We start from the raw sequence: 20,948 nt of genomic DNA, 5'->3' as shown, positions 1-20,948 counted from the left end.
CTAATGCGACCTTTAATCCCGGTTGGTGGCACCAACCGGGACCAAAGGCCGCTTTTCAGCAGCCCAAAGGGCGGGAAGCAGAGACCTTTGGTCCTGGTTGGTGCCGCAAACCGGGACAAAAGAGAGGCATTGGTCCCGGTTGGTGCCTCCAACCGGTACCAATGCACCCCTTTAGTCCCGGTTCGAGCCAGCAATTGGGACTAAAGGCCTTGCACTGGCACGGTGCAGTGGGATGTTTAGTCCCACCTCGCTAGCTGAGGAGCGACTGCACCTGTTTATAAGTGCAACTCTACCCTCCCATTTGAACTCCTCACTATTGCAGGCCTACTGGCCTAAACTTGTGTCTCTGCCTATGGGCCTACTGGGCAGTCTAGGGACCTGAATCCTAGCCCAATAAGGTTTCTAGTCGTATTCAGGCCGTGGTGGCTCAGTAGGTGGTAATTTTTTTTATTTTTCCCCTTTTTTTCTTTTGTTTTTTGCTTTATTTATTTTATGATAATTCTTTTTGCTATTAAAGTTTGTAACAAAATTCTAATTAATTATTTATTTTCTTTTATGATAATTCTTTTTGCTTTTAATGTTTTGAACAGAATTCTAATTACTTATTTATTTTCTTTTATGATAATTCTTTTTGCTATTAAAGTTTGTAACAAAATTCTAATTACTTATTTATTTTCTTTTATGATAAATCTTTTTGCTTTTAATGTTTTGAACAGAATTCTAATTACTTATTTATTTTCTTTTATGATAATTCTTTTTGCTATTAAAGTTTGTAACAAAATTCTACTTACTTATTTATTTTCTTTTATGATAATTCTTTTTTGCTTTTAATGTTTTGAACAGAATTATAATTACTTATTTATTTTCTTTTATGATAATTCCTTTTGCTATTAAAGTTTGTAACAAAATTTTATATAATTTTAGTTTTAATAATACTAGAGAGGTTTATAAAAGCTTTTTAGTTGATTCCTTCGGTACCAGTTCTAAGGCTGTTATAAAGGCATTTTATTTGGTACAGGTTTTAAGGCGACCTTTTAGTACCGGTTCGTGGCATGAACCGGTAAAAGAGTTTTTTAGTTGATTCTTGTTGCAGCTGTTTTTTAGTCCCACCTCGCCAAGTGAGAGGCACTCGCAGCGGTTTATAAGCCCTTGAGTGCAGAGACGATGCAGAAGAGGCTCAATGCTAACCTGCACGTTGCTTAGCTTCAAGCCTTGAGGAATAGGGTAGACTGCACGGAGCTATGTGCAGTGCAGTTTACACTATTCTGAAAGGCTTGAAGCTAATTAACGAGCATTGCGCCTATTTTTTATTTTTAATGACTTATTACAACTCAGAAAAAAATAGAAAAAAAATAAATATAGCAGAAAAGAAAGAAAAACTATATAAAAAACTACTCAACGAGGACCAACCCTTTAGTCCCGGTTGGTGGCACGAACCGGGACTAAAGGGCTGCCTTTGGTCCCGGTTCAAGCCACCAACCGGGACCAATGGTGGTGGGCCAGGAGTGAGGCCCATTGGTCCCGGTTCGTCCTGCCAACCGAGACCAAAAGGTTCAGACGAACCGGGATCAATGGCCCACGTGGCCCGCCCGGCCCCCGAGGCTCATGAACCAGGTCCAATGCCACCATTGGTTCCGGTTCTAGATTGAACCAAGACTAATGGGCTGACCCGGCCTGGACCATTGCCCCCCTTTTCTACTAGTGTCCCTCTCCTGATCCTCTTCTCAAACCCTCTCCCATCATCGGGTTATTACAGTTGGCTGGTGGATTGCTGCTCACCGAATTTCTAGCTCCGTCAATGCTTCTGATATTTGTTATCTTTGAGAATAAAGACCTTCCAGCACTATATTGCAACAGCAGGATTATACTGGGATTGGTAGAAAAGAGTTTGGAGCTGCCCCCTACCCAGGACTTGACATGGTCTCAACAGAAGAGGCATGCTTGGCACCGCAGCCGTTGCCGTTTGACAAAGCAGTACAGCTAATAAAAGAGAACATCCGCACCTCATGAAATTCAAGTCGGTAGCGGTGCCCAGAGCCCAGATCACCACTGCGAGACATGTCGTGAATCCTTTGCCCGAGTATCAGGAACTGTTTTTGTCAGGAAAAAAATCAGGAACTGTGTGCTGAAGAGGAAGCAGAACCACCATGTGTGCAGGTGCTTGCAGCAGGAGATCAGACTAACACAGAATAAACACTACGTTTTCTTTTTCATAAATGCTTATTAGTGTAGCTGCACTAATTGGTGTTTCTGAGCGCACGTGTTATGCGACAGAAAACTCATACGACACGGGTTGCATCTGAGCAGACCTGCCATAAAGGGTGTGTGTCGTCAGTACACTAACAAAAGAAAAGTATCTGGTCCTCGTCCCATCCGAGCACAATAGGAAGGAAAAATACGTGCATTTATTAGGGTTTTACAATATTTAGAAAATCATAACTTTTGATTCAATTACTGAAATTTAGGTTCATTTTCACCATTGGGTTTTTGTGGTGAGTTCTTCAAAACTAGACCTCATATGGGTATATTTTGACGAACTTTTTTTAAAGCAACTTTGGGTGCTGTAGAGGCAACTTTAGTGCTATAGGAAAGCAACTTCTTAGTTTGCCTATTATAATTCCGTATCAAGGAGAAGTCCTTATAAGTTGTCTAGCGCACTATCGAGTATGCTAACACTATGTTTCAGAGTACATGCAACATGACCTACATCGACAGACAACTTGTCCTATTATCGTAGCCAACTAATTAGCGATGACATGCAACCGGGCATCATTGTTAGGCAACTAATTATCACTGTTAAGTTCTCGTGATTTTGTTTGGGCAGTTGCTTGGTTTCGTTTTGAACAGGTTTTTGCATTTGTGTTTTTTATAATATAGTTGTTTGGTTTTGCTAGATAGTTGCTTGGATTTTTTTGCTAGAACAATTTTCAATTTGTGTTTTCTTTGTAATCGACTTGTTTTGGATTTTTGCTAGAATAGATAAGTTGCATGGGGGGGGGGGGGGCAGATAGTTTTCCACAAAGGCTATTCAAGTTGGTCATACATTGTTTCTGCCTAAAGTAGACAACCTAAGAAGGAATGCTAGGGATAGTTGCTTGGTTTTGCTAGGACAATTTTTTCATAGTTGTTATTTAGTAATGCAGTTGCTTGGATTGGATAGTACAATTGCTTGGTTTTGGAGGAGTTGTGTTTTGGCATAACAAATGCTTGGATTTGCTAGGATAACTCCTTGGATTTTTTTGCTAGGAATAGTGGCTTTGGATCTTACTAGAACAGTTGTGTGAATTTCTGCTAGGGGGCAATTGCTTAGAGTTTACTAGAACAATTGCTATATGTAGATATGTATAGTTGCATACACACACAAGATGAGTTGGAGTTGCACACAGTGTGACATCAAGTTGCTAGGTGGGATCAATGTGCCTCATGTTTTGTGTGATTTTCTCTTTTTTACACAAACCAACTAATAGGCAATCGTACTAGGTAAAAAAAATATGAGGTTGCTTCCCTATAGCACTAACGTTGTCTCCATCACACCCAAAGTTGCTTAAAAAAAGTTTGAAAACACCTACCAATATGGGATCTAGTTTTGAAGAACTTGTCGCGAGAAACCCAACGATGAAAACAAAACTGGATTTAGAAGCTTGAATCAAAAGTTACGGGTTTCTAAACCTTTTGAACCGCAAATATATGCACATGGGGACATGTTTTAGCCTTATGTTTTGTGTGATTTTTCTCATTTTTACGAGAACCAACCTAATGGCAGTCCTACTAGGCCAAAAGGCAGAAGTTGCTTCCCTATAGCACTATAGTTGCCTCCATCGCACTCAAAGTTGCCCTCGAATTTTTTTGACGAAACCTACTTAAATGGGATCTAGTTCTGAAGAACTCGTCGTGAGAAACCCAACGGTGAAAACGGAACTGGATTTTGACACTTAAACCAAAGTTACGGTTTTAACACGTTTTGAGCCCCAGATAAATGCATGCGGGAACAAGATCTAGGCCGATTTCTTTGTTAACGTAACAAGATCACGTGGACACGGGAAAGATGGTGGCAGGAGACATGATGTTGCCTTTTTTAGAAGTATGTACAGAGGGACCGATTGCATTTTCCATATACAGTAAGGGCGCTGAATCTCGCGAATGAGCACTTAAGCACTCGCTAGCCACGTCCATGTTTTTTTCCATCAACGAAACCCTTTGCTTTTCACCCCCCCCTCCCCCCCCCCCCAAACTGTCCGCTCATCTTTATTTAGCCCATTTTGTATGTGACTGCTATATAGGCTCACTTATTGCGGAAATCCGTTGGTGCTCCCGGGAGCGCGCGCTCCTACACGCGAAAAAATATTTCAAAGTGTGACAAAATTCCAAACAAAAATTTGGCGAAGGCATCTCGACATTATATGTGCGCACACCAAGTTTTGGAAAAAAACGATATTTTTTGTGGCTTGCGTAAAAAAGACAAAAGGATGTCTTGTGAAAAGCATTTTTTAACATCGAATTTTGTTTTTTTCACACGCGACACATAAGTTGTCGGGTTTTCACGAAACGACTTTGTGAGCATGTACAAGATCGAGATGTACACGCCAAATTTTTGTTTCGAATTTTTTAACATTTTAAAATATGTTTAGAACACATTTTAAAAATCATGAGCGCGCGCTCCCATTTGCCAAAACGCCACTCTCCACTTATTGCCATACAGATAATCGAGACCTCCTCCCCAACGCCTCATGCGCCCCAGCTCCATGGGCCAGCCCAACAACGAGGCGACTGCTCGCTCGTGACACGCTAGTTCCCTGGTTGCTCGGTTCCGCAATTGACTGGTCGCGGTTAACCAATCCATTGTTGACTGTTGACATCTTCAGAAAATTCAAAAAATAAAAAAAAAGTAATTAAAAAATGCACACAAAAATTGAATTCACAAATTTGACAAAAGTTGGCGGGTTAATATATTTTTTGGATTTGAAACTTTCCACGGGCTTGAAAAAGTTCATGACTTCGAAAAAGTTCACAGATTTGGAAAAGGTTCATACATTCAAAAATAATATTTGAAGAATTTAAAAAGTTCATGGATTTGGAAAAAGTTTGTGAATTTGTAAAAAGTCCATGTATTCAAAAAGTATTCACTAGATTTGAAGCAAAATCAATGGATTTGAAATTTGTTCACACATTTGGCAAAAGTTAACGCATTTACAAAATATTCATTGGATTAGAAACAAAAGTTCGTGGAGAAAAAGTTCAAGAATTTGAAAAAGAATTGTGAAACAAGGAAAAAAAGAGGAAAAGTGAAGTAAAAAAAATATAAAAGCAAAATAAAAAAACTTGGAACCTTGTAGAAGTTTCACAAAACCACTGGGAACGTTTATGAAGAAGGTAAACATTTAGAGCCGGGAGCGGTTTCGGCCGGTCGACCCACTCACCCCGTGCGTAGTGCTAAAGCAGGAGGGACACGTCATTCCGCAAGGGCCCGCACACCGATCTGCTTTCCTTATCCTTTCCAGCGCGGCTGCTGTCCACACACCACATCTCCTTCCTTTCTTCCTTGCCCCTGCCCATGCCGCTGCTTCTGCCTATCTACTTTTTCTCATACGCCATTGCTGTAGAGTTGCTGCATGGGGCGTCCTTCCCCATGAAGTGCGGTGACGTGGAGTTGTTGTTGCTGCACGGGATGCCATCGCCATGGCCGAACGCGACGGGGCCGAGCACCGGCGCTACTACGATAGGGGGCCATGGCCTGCGAGCTCACAGGCCAGGGCGGCCATGGCTTACGAGCTCGAGGCATGTTACAATTCCAGATTTTGCTTCCATGTTTGTTTTTTCTAGAACCAGTGTACTAATTTGTTACCACCGTCTTCGTTTTTTTGCTGGAACTAACCAAATTTTGCTGCTATGCCTTTTTGTTGGAATCATTTTGTACCACTTTTTTGCTACAACAGTTTTGGTTTTTTGCTACTACCGGCACTGTCGTTTGTTACATCCTTTTTCATGAGGTTGTCGAGACCCTGCGACTATGTGTTTTTCTACAACCTTATACACTTTTTGCTACAACCTTGTGCATTTTTTGCTACCACTAAAGAAGCCCCAAGCTGGACCACAAGTTGTTTTTCTACAACTGTTTTGTGGTTTGTTGCAACCAGTGTCAATTTTTGCTACCACCGACTTCTTGATTTTTCTAGAACCAGTGCTCAATTTTTCATTTTTGCTACCACTAGTGTTTCGATTTGCTGGAACAAGCTTGATATTTTTGCTACCATCAGGTTTTTGGTTTGTTGGAACGGCGTCGATTTTTTTTTCAATTTTGCTACCAACGTTTTATTGGTTTTTGCTGGAACCGTCGAGAATTTTTTCTATGACCAGTGGAATTTTTTGCTGCGACCGACAAATTAAGGACGAGGAACAACACGAGCTCTATGACGGGTGCTGCGGCCGGTGACGCGCGGCTCTGCGAGCTGTGGGGGGGGGGGGCTCACCGCGCCGCAGGGGCCTTGCTGGAGCTGCGCGGTGCTGCGAGCCGTGGGGGATCTCGCCGGAGATGCGCCACGAGGGCCCAAGGAAGAAGAAGCTGGGGCGACTTTTTATTTTTTTTTGCTCCAGATCCAACCGCCGCGCGGCTCGAATCGAGCGGCTATGGCTGGACTGGCCGAATCTTTCGCCGGTGCGCCGGCGCCTAGCGGTGCCCTATGAAGAAACGAAAGTGACTGTTATACTGGCCGGGCCATTCAAGTGCGATGCATGTGTTTAGGAATGGCCAAATTGTTGTCGAGAAGAAAAGAAAAAATCTAAATGGGCCCAGCCCAATATGGATTGGGGGTGTGAACCGGTTTACAGAAATGCTATAACTGGTGCTTGATACGTCTCCGTCATATCTATAATTTTTGATTGTTCAATGCCAATATTCTTCAACTTCCATATACTTTTGGCAACTTTTAATACTATTTTTGGGACTAACATATTGATCGAGTGCCCAGTGCCAGTTCCTGTCTTTGGCATGTTTTATGTTTTGCAGAAAACCAATATCAAACGGAATCCAAACGGGATAAAAATGGAAGGAGAATTATTTTGGAATATTTGGGATTTTTCAGAGGAAGAATCAACGCGAAACGGTGTCCAGGGTGGCCACGAGACAGCCCCCCTGGGAGCGCCCTGGACTCTCGTGGACCACCCGTAAGGCAGTTGATGCTCTTCTTTTGCCGCAAGAAAGCTAATTTTACGAGCAAATCTGGGCGAAAGATTCACCCCAATCGGAGTTACGGATCTCCAGATATAAAGGAAACGGTGAAGGGGCAAAAACAGAGAACGCAGAAACAGAGAAATAGATCCAATCTCGGAGGGGCTCTCGCCCCTCCCAAGCCATGGGAGCCAAGGACCAGAGGGGAAACCCTTCTCCCATCTAGGGAGGAGGTCAAGGAAGAAGAAGAAGAAGGGGGCCTCTCTCCCCCTTGCTTCCGGTGGCGCGGAAGCGCTGCCGGGGGCCATCATCATCACCGCGATCTTCACCAACACCTCCGCCATCTTCACCAACATCTCCATCACCTTCCCCCTTCTATATTCAGCGGTCCATTCTCCCGCAACCCGCTGTACCCTCTACTTGAACATGGTGCTTTATGCTTCATATTATTTTCCAATGATGTGTTGCCATCCTATGATGTCTGAGTAGATTTTTGCTGTCCTACCGGTGATTGATGAATTGCTATGATTGGTTTAATTTGCTTGTGGTTATGTTGCTGTCCTATTGTGCCCTCCGTGTCGCGCAAGCGTGAGGGAGTACCGCTGTAGGGTGTTGCAATATGTTCATGATTCACTTATAGTGGGTTGCTTGAGTGACAGAAGCATAAACCCGAGTAAGGGGATTGTTGCGTATGGGATAAAAGGGGACTTGATGCTTTAATGCTATGGTTGGATTTTACCTTAATGAATCTTTAGTAGTTGCGGACGCTTGCTAGAGTTCTAATCATAAGTGCATATGATCCAAGAAGAGAAAGTATGTTAGCTTATGCCTCTCCCACATAAAACTTGCTATTGGTCTAGTAACATAGTCAATTGCTTAGGGACAATTTCACAACTCCTACCACCACTTTTCCACACTCGCTATATTTACTTTCTTGCATCTTTATCTAAATAGCCCCTAGTTTATATTTTCACGTTCTTTATTATCTTGCAAACATATCCTATCACACCTACAAAGTACTTCTAGTTTCATTCTTGTTCTAGGTAAAGTGAACGTCAAGCGTTTGTAGAGTTGTATCGGTGGTCGATAGAACTTGAGGGAATATTTATTCTACCTTTAGCTCCTCGTTGGGTTCGACACTCTTACTTATCGAAAACTGTTGCGATCCCCTACACTTGTGGGTTATCAAGACCTTTTTCTGGCGCCGTTGCTGGGGAGTCATAGCGTGTGGTGAATATTGTCGTGTGTGCTTGTTTGCTTTATCACTAAGTAATTTTTATTTGCTGTTCTAAGTTGTTCTCTATCTTTAGTTATGGATATGGAACACGAAATACCAAAAAAATTAGGTGTACTTGCTACTCATGTAGATGGGGTAACTCCTAAAACCTCCGATTCTCATTATGTGAAAGATATTATGTACTACTTTGATAATCCTGAGAAAACCCCATTCAACTTTATAATGGGAGACACGTTGGATCAACGTGAATACTTTAGGGATTATCGCTCGACACAAAAGGGAAACTATTGTGGGATCAATTTATTATGTTGTGTTGGTATGCCCGGGATGTATGCTTGAGATATGATATTACTTGTTGCTCTAGGATGAAGGCTCCACACCTTCCCTTTTCATGCAAATTTAATGATAATGAAACCTTAGCTTCTTATGCTAATGGTATATATGATTACTATGATGTTGAACAAATAGAAGAATTTGTTGCTTTTAAGGCTGCTTATGAAATTGAATCTTTGTTTGAAAAGTATGAAGCTTTTGAGATGATGGTGTTTATAGGCCAGAAAATTTTGCTATACATGGATATTGCTATGAAAATTATGAATACAATCACTATATTAATGCTTTTGTGAAGAAAGTCAACGCTGTCCAAGAAGAGACTAATATTTTGCAGGAAGCTATGGAAGAAGAAATTGATGAAACAGTAAGCTCATTGGATGAAAAAGATGATGAGGAGAGCGAAGAACAAAAGGAGAAAGAGCGGATTAGCTACCCGTGCCCACCTTCTAATGAGAGTAACCCTCCAACTCATACATTATTTAATTCCCCTTCATGCTTACCGAAGGATGATTGCTATGATCCTTTGAATTTGTTTGAAATATCCCTTTTTGATGATGCTTGCTATGCTTGTGGCCAAGATGCCAATATGAATTATGCTTATGGAGATGAACTTGCTACAGTTCCTTATGTTAAACATGAAATTGTTGCTATTGCACCCATACATGATAGTCCTATTATCTTTTTGAATTCTCCCTACTACCGTATATCGGAGAAGTTTGTGCTTATTAAGGATTATATTGATGGGTTACCTTTTACCATTGCACATGATGATTTTTATGAATGTAATATGCATGTGCTTGCTGCTCCTACTTGCAATTATTATGAGAGAGGAACTACATCTCCACCTCTCTACGTTTCCAACACGATAGAATTGCAAGAAACTGCTTATACTATGCATTGGCCTTTACTATGTGTGCATGAATTGTTCTTTTATGACATGCCGATGCATAGGAAGAGAATTAGACTTCGTCATTGCTTGATATATGTTACTTTGTGCTCACTACTAAATTACAAATCATTGTCATTACTTGAGCACTATATGCATAGCTTAATGGATTTAAAGAAAGCACTGCCAGGGAGACAACCCGGAAGTTTTAGAGAGTCATTTATTTCTGTTGAGTGCTTTTATATAGTTTAAAAACGAAAAAATAAAAAGGGAAACCTAAAAACTTTTCAAAAAGAAAAGTGAAAGTAAGAAAGACAAGCATTGTTGAAGTGGGAGAGCTCCTTGAACTTTGTTCATGCTCACGGAAACTTTGTGAATATTGATTACAGAAACTTTTCATCAAAAATAATTATCCCCTTGTACAATTCCATTGTATTATAAAAATAATGTGCTAAGGTTTGACTTTAGGATGTTTACAATGCTTGTTGGTTTGTACGGTGCAGGACAAAAACTTTGGCTATAGTGCGCGATTTTACATTTTTACTGGAACGTCAATTGGTTCTGATTCTTTTTGCACTGTCTTGCTAGAAAACTTGTTTATTTTTCCTAATTTAGGTAGAATTTTTGGGGTAACATAAGTATGGTGGATGTTCAGATGGCTACAGACTGTTCTGTTTTTGACAGATTCTGTTTTTGATGCATAGTTTGCTTGTTTTGATGAATCTATCAATTTGTATCAGTGGATTAAGCAATGGAAAAGCTATATTACAGTAGACACAATGAAAAAACAAAATATGAATTGGTTTGCAACAGTACTTAGAGTGGTGATTTGCTTTATTATACTAACGGATCTTACCGAGTTTTCTGTTGAAGTTTTGTGTGGATATAGTGTCTAATCGAGGATGTCTCGATATGAGGAGAAGGAAGAGAGGCAAGAGCTCAAGCTTGGGGATTCCCAAGGCACCCTAAGTAAATATTCAAGGAGACTCAATCGTCAAAGCTTGGGGATGCCCCAGAAGGCATCCCCTCTTTCTTCAACAAGTATCGTTATGTTTTCGAATTCGTTTCGTTCATGCATTATGTGCAAGTCTTGGAGCATCTTTTGCATTTAGTTTTCACTTTTCTTTTATGCACCATGCTGGTATGAGATAGTCCTTGGTTGATTTATAGAATGCTCATTGCACTTCACTTAAATCTTTTGAGTATGGCTTTATAGAATGCTTCATGTGCTTCACTTATGTCATTTGAAGTTTGGATTGCCTGTTTCTCTTCACATAAAAAACAGCCATTTGTAGAATGCTCTTTTGCTTCACTTATAATGTTAGAGCGTGGGCATATATTTTGTAGAAAGAATTAAACTCTCTTGCTTCACTTATATCTATTTAGAGAGATGACAGGAATTGGTCATTTTCATGGTTAGTCATAAAATCCTACATAAACTTGTAGATCACTGAATATGATATGTTTGATTCCTTGCAATAGTTTTGCGATATAAATGTGGTGATATCAGACTCGTGCTAGGTTAGTAATTGTGAAATTGAGAAATACTTGTGTTGAGGTTTGCAAGTCCCGTAGCATGCACGTATGGTGAACTGTTATGTAACGAAGTTGGAGCATGAGGTGTTTTTTTGATTGTCTTCCTTATGAGTGGCAGTCGGGGACGAGCGATGGTCTTTTCCTACAAATCTATCCCTCTTGGGGGCATGCGAGTAGTACTTTGCTTCGAGGGCTATGTAGACTTTTGCAATAAGTATATGAGTTCTTTATGACTAATGTGAGTCCATGGATATACGCACACTCATCCTTTCACTTTGCTAGTTTCTATTTTACCGCGCAACTTTTGCCGGTAGCATAAACCCATTATTTACCCTCCTCAAAACAGCCACCATACATACCTATATGGCATTTCCATAGCCATTCCGAGATATATTGCCACGCAACTTCCCACTGTTTCGTTTATTATGACACGTTTCATCATTGTCATATTGCTCTTTGCATGATCATGTAGTTGACATCGTATTTGTGGCAAGGACACCTTCATAATTTTCATACATGTCACTCTTGATTCATTGCATATCCCGGTACACCGCCGGAGGCATTCATGTAGTCATATTTTGTTCTAGCTTTGAGTTGTAATTCTTGAGTTGTAAATCCATAAAAGCGTGATGATCTTCATTATTAGAGCATTGTCTTAGTGAGGAAAGGATGATGAAGACTATCCCCCACAAGTCGGGATGGGACTTCAGACTTTATAAAAATAAAAGAGGCCAAAGAAGCCCATAAAAAAGGGAAAAGAAAAAAAAGAGAAAAAAAGAAAAAAGAAAAAAAATGAAAAATAAAAAGAAAAAAATGAGAGAAAAATAGAGAAGGGGCAATGTTACTATCCTTTTACCACACTTGTGCTTCAGAGTAGCACCATGTTCTTCATAGAAAGAGCCTCCTATGCTTTCACTTTCATATACTAGTGGGAATTTTCATTATAGAACTTGGCTTGTATATTCCAAGGATGGGCTTCCTCAAACGCCCGAGGTCTTCATGAGCAAGCAAGTTGGATGCACACCCACTTAGTTTCCAGTATGAGCTTTCATATATTTATAGCTCTAGTGCATCCGTTGCATGGCAATCCCTACTCACTCATATTGATATCTATTAATGGGCATCTCCATAGCCCGTTGATACGCCTAGTTGATGTGAGACTATCTTCTACTTTTTTGTCCTCACAACCACCACCATATACCACCATAGTGCTATGTCCATGGCTTGCGCTCATGTATTGCGTAAGAGTTGAAAAAGCTGAGATGCGTGAAAAAGTATGAACCAATTGCTCGGCTCGTCGTCGGGGTTGTGCATGATGGGAGCATTTTGTGTGACGAAGATGGAGCATAGTCAGACTATATGATTTTGTAGGGATGGGCTTTCTTTGGCTATGTTATTTCGATAAGACATAATTGCTTGGTTGGTATGCTTGAAATATTATTGTTTTTATGTCAAATGATAGACTATTGCTTTGAATCACTCGTATCTTAATATTCATACCATGATTAGATATATGATCAAGATTATGCTAGGTAGCATTCCACATCAAAAATTATTTTTTTTATCATTTACCTACTCGAGGACGAGCAGGAATTAAGCTTGGGGATGCTGATACGTCTCCGTCATATCTATAATTTTTGATTGTTCCATGCCAATATTCTTCAACTTTCATATACTTTTGGCAACTTTTTATACTATTTTTGGGACTAACATATTGATCCAGTGCCCAGTGCTAGTTCCTGTCTGTTGCACGTTTTATGTTTCACAGAAAACTAATATTAAATGGAATCCAAACGGGATAAAAACGGATGGAGAATTATTTTGGAATATTTGGGATTTTCCGGAGGAAGAAGCAACACGAAACGGTGTCCGGGTGGCCACGAGACAGGGGGACGCACCCCCCTGGGCGCGCCATGGACTCTTGTGGGCCACCCATAAGGCGTTTGACGCTCTTCTTTTGCTGCAAGAAAGCTAATTTTACGAGAAAAATCTGGATGAAAGATTCACCCCAATCGGAGTTACGGATCTCCAGATATAAAGGAAACAGTGGAGGGGCAGAGCCAGGGAACGCAGAAACAGAGAGATAGATCCAATCTCGGAGGGGCTCTCGCCCCTCTCAAGCCATGGGAGCCAAGGACCAGAGGGGAAACCCTTCTCCCATCTAGGGAGGAGGTCAAGGAAGAAGAAGAAGAAGAAGGGGCCCTCTCTCCCCCTTGCTTCCGGTGGCCCCGGAGCGCTGCCGGGGGCCATCATCATCACCGCGATCTTCACCAACACCTCCGCCATCTTCACCAACATCTCCATCACCTTCCCCCTTCTATATTCAGCGGTCCACTCTCCCGCAACCCGCTGTATCCTCTACTTGAACATGGTGCTTTATGCTTCATATTATTTTCCAATGATGTGTTGCCATCCTATGATGTCTGAGTAGATTTTCGCTATCCTACCGGTGATTGATGAATTGTTATGATTGGTTTAATTTGCTTGTGGTTATGTTGCTATCCTATTGTGCCCTCCGTGTCGCGCAAGCGTGAGGGAATACCGCTGTAGGGTGTTGCAATATGTTCATGATTCGGTTATAGTGGGTTGCTTGAGTGACAGAAGCATAAACCCGAGTAAGGGGATTGTTGCGTATGGGATAAAAGGGGACTTGATGCTTTAATGCTATGGTTGGGTTTTACCTTAATGAATCTTTAGTAGTTGCGGACGCTTGCTAGAGTTCCAATCATAAGTGCATATGATCCAAGAAGAGAAAGTATGTTAGCTTATGCCTCTCCCACATAAAACTTGCTATTGGTCTAGTAACATAGTCAATTGCTTAGGGACAATTTCACAACTCCTACCACCACTTTTCCACACTCGCTATATTTACTTTCTTGCATCTTTATCTAAACAACCCCTAGTTTATATTTTCGCGTTCTTTATTATCTTGCAAACCTATCCTATCACACCTACAAAGTACTTCTAGTTTCATTCTTGTTCTAGGTAAAGTGAACGTCAAGCGTGCGTAGAGTTGTATCGGTGGTCGATAGAACTTGAGGGAATATTTATTCTACCTTTAGCTCCTTGTTGGATTCAACACTCTTACTTATCGAAAACTGTTGCGATCTCCTACACTTATGGGTTATCAGTGCTATGGGCGTCAAATAGGATATGGGGGACCATTGAAGTAGGCCTGCCCTTTCAGCATGATTTTAGTTCTCCGGTTTAGGCAGCGTGAGGAAGGACCCAAAAAAAAGGGTAGCGTGAAGAAGGTTCTGCGTCCTTTTTTTTCATTTCTTTGAATTTCTTTTAGTGGATTTTCTTTTTTTCCTTTGGTTTTTATTTTATTTCTTTAATTTTTTATGTTCCCTTTTATTTTCATATTTTATTATTTTGTGAACATTTATTTATATTTTCAAATTCATGATTTTAATCTGCCCAGTTTTAGGGTACGAAATTTTCTTCATGCACTTTCAATTTTTTTTGAACATATGTTAAACATTTTTTAGACACACGTTGAACATTTTTATTTTCTTTCATCTGCTATTTTTATTTTATTTATTGATATTTTTTGTTTTATTTTATTCTTTTGTTAAATACCATTATTTTTCTTAATAGACATTGAACATTTTTGGTATATTGCTCGAACATTCTTATGAATATATGGTCAATATTTTGGACCATACATCAGACTTTTTTGGAATACATATCCAACTTTTCTCTAAATACATGTTGAACACTGTTTTTACATGTTGAACCTTTTTTAAGATATATGTCAAATATTTTTTTAATATACCTTAAATATTGTTTGAACACATGACACGTTTTTGAAATACCTGTCCAATATTTTCTCTAAATACATGGTGAACATTTTTCAGTATTGTGTTGAACATTTTTATATATATGGTAAACATTTTTTTAAAGACATGTCAATCATTTTTCAAATACATACATATGTGTTAAGCATTTTTATAAATAAATGGCGAGCTTGCAAATTATGTTGAACATTTTAAGATACATGTTAAAAAAAATTTGGTTACACGGTGAATTTTTTTAAAACTTTTCATGGACGTTTGAAAAATATAATGATCATATTTTTTAGTACATTTCAACATTTTTTGAAACTCATGAATATATTTTTTGAATGGTATGGATATTTTTTAATTGTACAAATATGTTTTTAGAAAATGGACAATTTTTTACACAATATGAACATCGTAATGCACAATATGAACATCGACATGGCGACAACGGACAACCCTGCCTGATACCTCTTGAGTTAGTAAATTATGCACAAGACTAACCATTTTTAATAACAGAAAAAGTTGGCGAAGAGATGCAAGTAAGCACAAGTTTTATGAAATGATTGGGAAGACCTTTGCATGCAAGAGCTGGAGTAATACAATTCCACTCTATTCGATCAAAAGCTTTAGCTAGGTCAATTTTCAACATGAAATCATGGCTTGTCCGAGATCTAAGAGAGAAGGAATGAGTTATCTCTTGTGCTACAATAATATTGTTGGTAATGCATCTCCCTTCAATAAAAGCTTGTTGAGAAAGGTGAATGTAATCAGGGAGATGCAATTTGAGTCTATTTGCCAAGGACTTTGCAATAATTTTGTAGATCTCTTGCTGTGTTGTTCATGAATTTTTTTAAACCTCATTAATTTTTTTAAAAAAATATCAATTAAAAAAAGTTCATCAATTTTGAAACAAATTTCATCCAATTTTTTTAAAAATTAAGGAATTTGGAAAATAGTTTAGAAATTTGGAAAAAGTTCATCAATATTTAAATTTTTTCATTAATTTTGAGAAAAAATCATCAAATTCTGAAAAATGTTCACGACTTTGAAAAAAGGTTCATCGATGTAGAAAAGAAGTTTCATCCATTTGAGAAAAAGTTCACGGACTTTTAAGAAAGTAACATAAAAATGAGTAAAAGAAATATAAAGAGAATAAGAAAAAACAGAAGAAAACCGACCAAACAAAAAACCGAGAAAGAAAGAAAACCAAACAGGATGTGTTTTTATCGTGTTGCCTTTAAAAAAAAATGTAGGCTCAAGAAGTCAGGTATCCCGCTTGGTACTGAAACTAGGAGGCACCCAGTTCGAATCACTTGCAACACTCTCAGAAGATCAGAAGCAAGTTCTTATTTGCTAAGAAAAAGGTAAAATCAGAAGCAAGTTCTCTCCCAGCGTGTTGGTCCAGGCCTTTTCAGGCAAGTTGGCCCAAGCTAAAGCCCAAAACATGCCTAACATCGATCGGATCAGGCAGCACGTGGCACACCTCCAAAAAAAAAAAAAAAGGCAGCGCGTGGCCTTATCTCGTTCTCATCAGAAGACAGAAGTCAAAAGAAAAAGTAGGCGAAGAAGCGAACGTGTCTGCTGGATTGATGGAGGCGGATAAGGGAAAAGATGTCGACTTTGTTGATGAAGACAAGGAGCAGGCGGAGATCCAAGCCGCGGCTCGAAAGTGGGACGACATTATGCGGTCGAGGATCGATTTAATGCGGCGACTTGGCCAACCCGTCAGGCTTTTCTACCCCAACAATCCGGTGGATCCTCGCATCCTCCTCAATCGAGAGAGCAACTGCGACAAGATCGACACGGGCGCCGGGTATGAACCCTCAACTCTCCAAGTTCCTTCCCTCTTTTTTTATGCGGTTCCATCTCTCAGGGGTTGTTTGGATCTCAGTTTGACCTCTAAAAAACTTGTCTGTTTAGAGTCTAGATTCGGAGTACTACTCCGATTGTTTCCTCACAAGATCTGAAAAGACAACTCTGCTTGTTACTCACAAAACCTAAAAATACGAAGAGTATTGTATTGTAACTAAACTACAGTTTACCACACAATGTTCTCCAGATTGTAAAGGGGTACATCCGTACCCGCGACAAGTAATTCAGAACGGAGGGAGTACATACATCCAAGTGGCGAAAGCAGATAAGCTAGCTTTTGTAGGTCAGGGGAAGGGGATTTCTTCATAACTAACTTGTTATGTGTTTGGAGCTACTACCTCTGTACACTAATGTGCTACTTTAGTTTACAGAGCGAGTATAAATTACCCAAAAATATGTTCCACGAAAGAATGAACGGCATTCATGGCCCAAACATCCATTTACTTCCTCTTAGGCCATATTTAGTGTTTGGTTTTGTTGGCGCCTAACAAGTACTAAGAAGGATGTCGCAAAATTAGCACCGGTGCCCAACATTGTTCAATGAGAGGTACTACCTCCGTTTCAAAATATAACGCGTTTTTTGTAGGCTAGTTTAGCAGCCTTAAAAAATGTCTTATATTTTGAGACGGAGGTAGTAGCATTTTGTCTATATGTAGATGCACAGTGCAAGCAGTTTTAAGTACAAGCACAGTGCCAATGGTCCTCTATTCCTAAATAGTTGCAAAGAGGTATCATTGCCCAAGTTCAAATCCTTGACAGCCATGCCGAGTGGAAGCTCAAGGCTCGTCACCAAGAGGTATCATTGCATTTTTATTTCATTGTTTCCATGTTGCGGTTAGTTCTAACAAATGTGTTTATGTTGATCACTTTCCGAAAATTTAGGCAACTGGAAGTGGCATTGGCATCGGCATTGGCTGGAGGTGGAACCTGCTCATCTGAAGACAACAACCAGTGAAATTAGCAGGAATATAAGTTAACGACTAATTTTGGAGTTTGTTTACAACAATATAGTCCGGTGCATGTTAGTTTGCGACTACTGCAAGCATGTTTTTTCGACTGTTGGAACTTGACGATGATGTAATGCCACTTGTCGACTGGAACCAGGGAAATATAGGTGATGTTGCAGTTGCAGATCACTTGTGCAAGTTGGGGTTGATTCCTGTTCAAGCTTGATTTTTTCTAGTGATGTGCGATCTTGGGCACATCCATCCAATTTTGGTGATGTTCTTGTGATTTGTCCTATTCAGTACATTTGCCGTGCATAAGAAATAGCTGATGCTGCTGGGTTGCTCAGGATGGCTTTACATAGAGTTTCATGTTCTTCTTGGTTTGGTCCATTAGGCTCAAAATTTCGATCGTTGTTCCTAGTTATGGCCACCGTGGTTTTCATTATAATTTTCTGCTAGAATGTTACATACGTGATTCAGTTTGTCCTTTTGTCTAAATTGTGACCCCAGGTACATACATTTGTGACCCCAACACAATGTCACAGTGTGATTCTTGTCCTTGTACATGACTGGGGCGACCATAGCCTAGCTAGTCTTTTCCTCGCCATTTCGGTACTCCCTCATTTTCACATTAACTGAAGTTTTAGCTTTGTCGTAAGTCAAAAAATTGAAGACACAACTCAGTTCTCACCCTTGTACAAGACAAAACTCTTGACTCTTTGTTGATCTTGGATGATAATCTGTATAGTTTTGCAAGATAAAACATGAGCAAGGCCAATCACATTTGATTAGCATTTAAAACTCATAACCAACCTTGAGACAGTTTAATGTTCTCTAAACTTTATGCGTACGGCTGGCCTCTGCTAAAAAGTACTCCCTCTGTAAAGAAATATAAGAGCGTTTAGATCAATACTTTAGTGATCTATAAACGCTCTTATATTTCTTTACAGAGGGAGTGCTCCGTAAAACTGAGTGTTAAACTTTATGTCTCTTGCAGATCAAGTAAAGTCTGATATAAACGATTGCATGTGTTATTTACATTGTACGTATGCAATTAGTTAGTAGTTTAACTTCAGCAGATAATTAACAGTGCACTCATTAGTCATATGGTGGCAGGAGCTGCTAATTAACTGCTGCTCATGGTGCGCCAAACTGACAGCACGATCCCCACGAGCACCACCACCGCGGCTGCCATGTTCGTCACCAGCTCCGTCGCGGGCGTCGTCCCTGGATCCTCGCTCGCCGGCAGCAACTTTGGTGACACTTCCATATTCTCGTGCTCAGCCGGCTGCCTTCCACCGTTCGCCGCCTCCCTCGCTTTCTTGCCCTCCATCTTCTTCTCCTCTTGCTTCGTCATCTCCTCCAGCAATGGCAACCTGACCTTGCCGTCTTCGTCTTGCACCTTGCGATGCTTCTTCTTCGTCCTAGCCTTTGTTTCCGGGAGACGATGACTAGGCGGCCGTAGTGGCGGTGGAGGCGGCGATGGAGATGAGACGCCAATTGGTATATCTGACAGCGGGGGTGACTTTGGCTGAAGCAGAGTGCCTGTACTCTGTTTTGGAGGTGGCAATGGCGGTGGCCCGGGCTCCGGCTCGGCCGTCCTTGGACCAGGAACGATCGCCGGAGGTGCCCAGGGCTTCCGTTCGGTGGTGGCGGCGGGCTTTGTTAATGTGGGCTCTGGAGGGGTGTCTCGAGCGTGATCTGAATGCCGCCACGGCAGCCAGAGCTTTGGGTCGAAGAAAGTTGGCTTCACCGGAGGAGGAGGGGGTGGTGGTGGTGGTGGTGGTTGAAACGACGGTAACCGTGCACGTTCAGGTGGTGGCGGAGGTGGAGGTGGACGCGACGGCAATGGTACCGGTGCAGGCTCCTGTGGTGGAGGCGGCGGCGGTTCCTTTGGCTCGAAAAAGCTGGGGGGCTTCGACGGGAACGGAGGAAGTGGCCGTGATATTGGCGGCGGCGGTCGGAGCTTTGGCGCCGGCGGTGGTGGAGGCGGCGGCGGTACCTTTGGCTCGAAAAAGCTGGGGGGCTTAGACGAGAATGGAGGAAGTGGGCGTGATATTGGCGGCGGTGATGGAGGCGGTGGCGGACGGAGCTTTGGCTCGAATGCAGTGGGCTTCTCTACCGGCGGTGGCTTTGGCTCGAAAACAGTGGGGGGCTCAGCCGGAAACGGAGGAAGTGGACGTGAGCGTGATGATGGCGCCCGTGGTGGTGGCACCGGCGGCCGGATCTTTGGCTCGAAGAAGCTGGGCTTCCCGGGAGGCGGAGGCAAACGTGGAGGAGGAGGCACTGAAAATGGCGGCGGCTGCAACGCCGGCCTCGGCAGTGGCTCCGGGGGCGACGGCGGGGGCGTGGGGACCGCCTCACCGCCGGCGACGGCGCCAGGGACGATGGGGAGGCTGATGAGCAGCTTCTCGTCCTCGAACCTGGCCCGGACGCCGTCGGCGTCGCAGTTGTCGGGGAGGCGGAGGTCCTTGGTGAAGCGGATCCAGCGGCCGCCCCGGGCCGGGCGGCCGCCGGTGACGCGGAGCACGCCGTAGTTGTCGACCTGCACGCGCACGTGCTCCTTCCGGAACCCCGGCAGCCGGAGCTCCACCAGGTCCTGGTCGTCGCCGGCCTGCCTCCACTCCACCGCCGGGTCCAGCTCCTCCTCCTCCCCGTACGCCCGGCCGCCGGGGACGTCCATGCCTCGCCGGACAGGGCTTGGTATGCCGCCGTGTATGTGATGGCGATGGTTACGTGTTTCCCTATGCAGATATATGTATTCCAAGGGTTGGAATCCATGGACGTACGTGGCATCAAGGTTGCTTGACGGCGATTGCGTAGAATGGTATTTTTCCTTTTGCCCTGGGCAAGAAAGCAAGGACATGGTTCCTTTCTTCCATGCCTCTCTGTGTGCTTTCATCTGCTTTTGGTTTTGTCTCCCGGCCCGGGGCAGGTCTTTGGTTTTCCATCAAGGTCACATTTTCTTAGCCTAACACTCAAGGATTGGTGTGCACTGTGGAGACATTTTTTTTTTACACATTGCTTAGTGCTGTACAGTTTGGTGACTTGAGTCTTCTATTAAGAATACCATGTATTATAGAGTTAATTACACCGGTGATGTCTGAACTTGACGCAAACGGTCACTTTAATGCTAGAACTTGTGGCTCAGACATGCAAGTACATTGCAAATCACGTTTGGATACGA

General features: G+C 41.9%; 2 protein-coding genes across 4 annotated transcripts; one reads left to right on the top strand and one right to left on the bottom strand.

Annotated features, from left to right (window-relative positions):
• Positions 1-16,457: 16,457 nt before the first annotated feature.
• On the top strand, positions 16,458-17,945 carry LOC123115496 (uncharacterized). 3 transcript variants are annotated; one of them, XM_044536642.1, is made up of 3 exons: positions 16,458-16,755; positions 17,533-17,610; positions 17,697-17,945. In XM_044536642.1, exons 1-3 carry the CDS (start codon positions 16,532-16,534, stop codon positions 17,767-17,769), a joined length of 375 nt encoding a protein of 124 aa, XP_044392577.1. In that variant the 5' UTR covers positions 16,458-16,531; the 3' UTR covers positions 17,770-17,945. The 3 variants fall into 3 exon arrangements, 2 of the variants coding, with proteins under 2 accessions (XP_044392577.1, XP_044392578.1); XR_006456631.1 differs by having other exon boundaries at positions 17,002-17,945; XM_044536643.1 differs by lacking the exon at positions 17,533-17,610.
• Positions 17,946-18,742: 797 nt separating this feature from the next.
• LOC123115495 (formin-like protein 14) lies at positions 18,743-20,498 on the bottom strand. Its single transcript, XM_044536641.1, has one exon. It carries the CDS (start codon positions 20,442-20,444, stop codon positions 18,888-18,890), a length of 1,557 nt encoding a protein of 518 aa, XP_044392576.1. The 5' UTR covers positions 20,445-20,498; the 3' UTR covers positions 18,743-18,887.
• Between the last annotated feature and the right edge of the window lie 450 nt (positions 20,499-20,948).

This window comes from Triticum aestivum, chromosome 5B (genome assembly GCF_018294505.1).
Source record: "Triticum aestivum cultivar Chinese Spring chromosome 5B, IWGSC CS RefSeq v2.1, whole genome shotgun sequence".
NCBI lineage: Eukaryota > Viridiplantae > Streptophyta > Magnoliopsida > Poales > Poaceae > Triticum > Triticum aestivum.
Note: the sequence above shows the minus strand (reverse complement) of the source record. Positions and strands in the feature narration are given on the sequence as shown.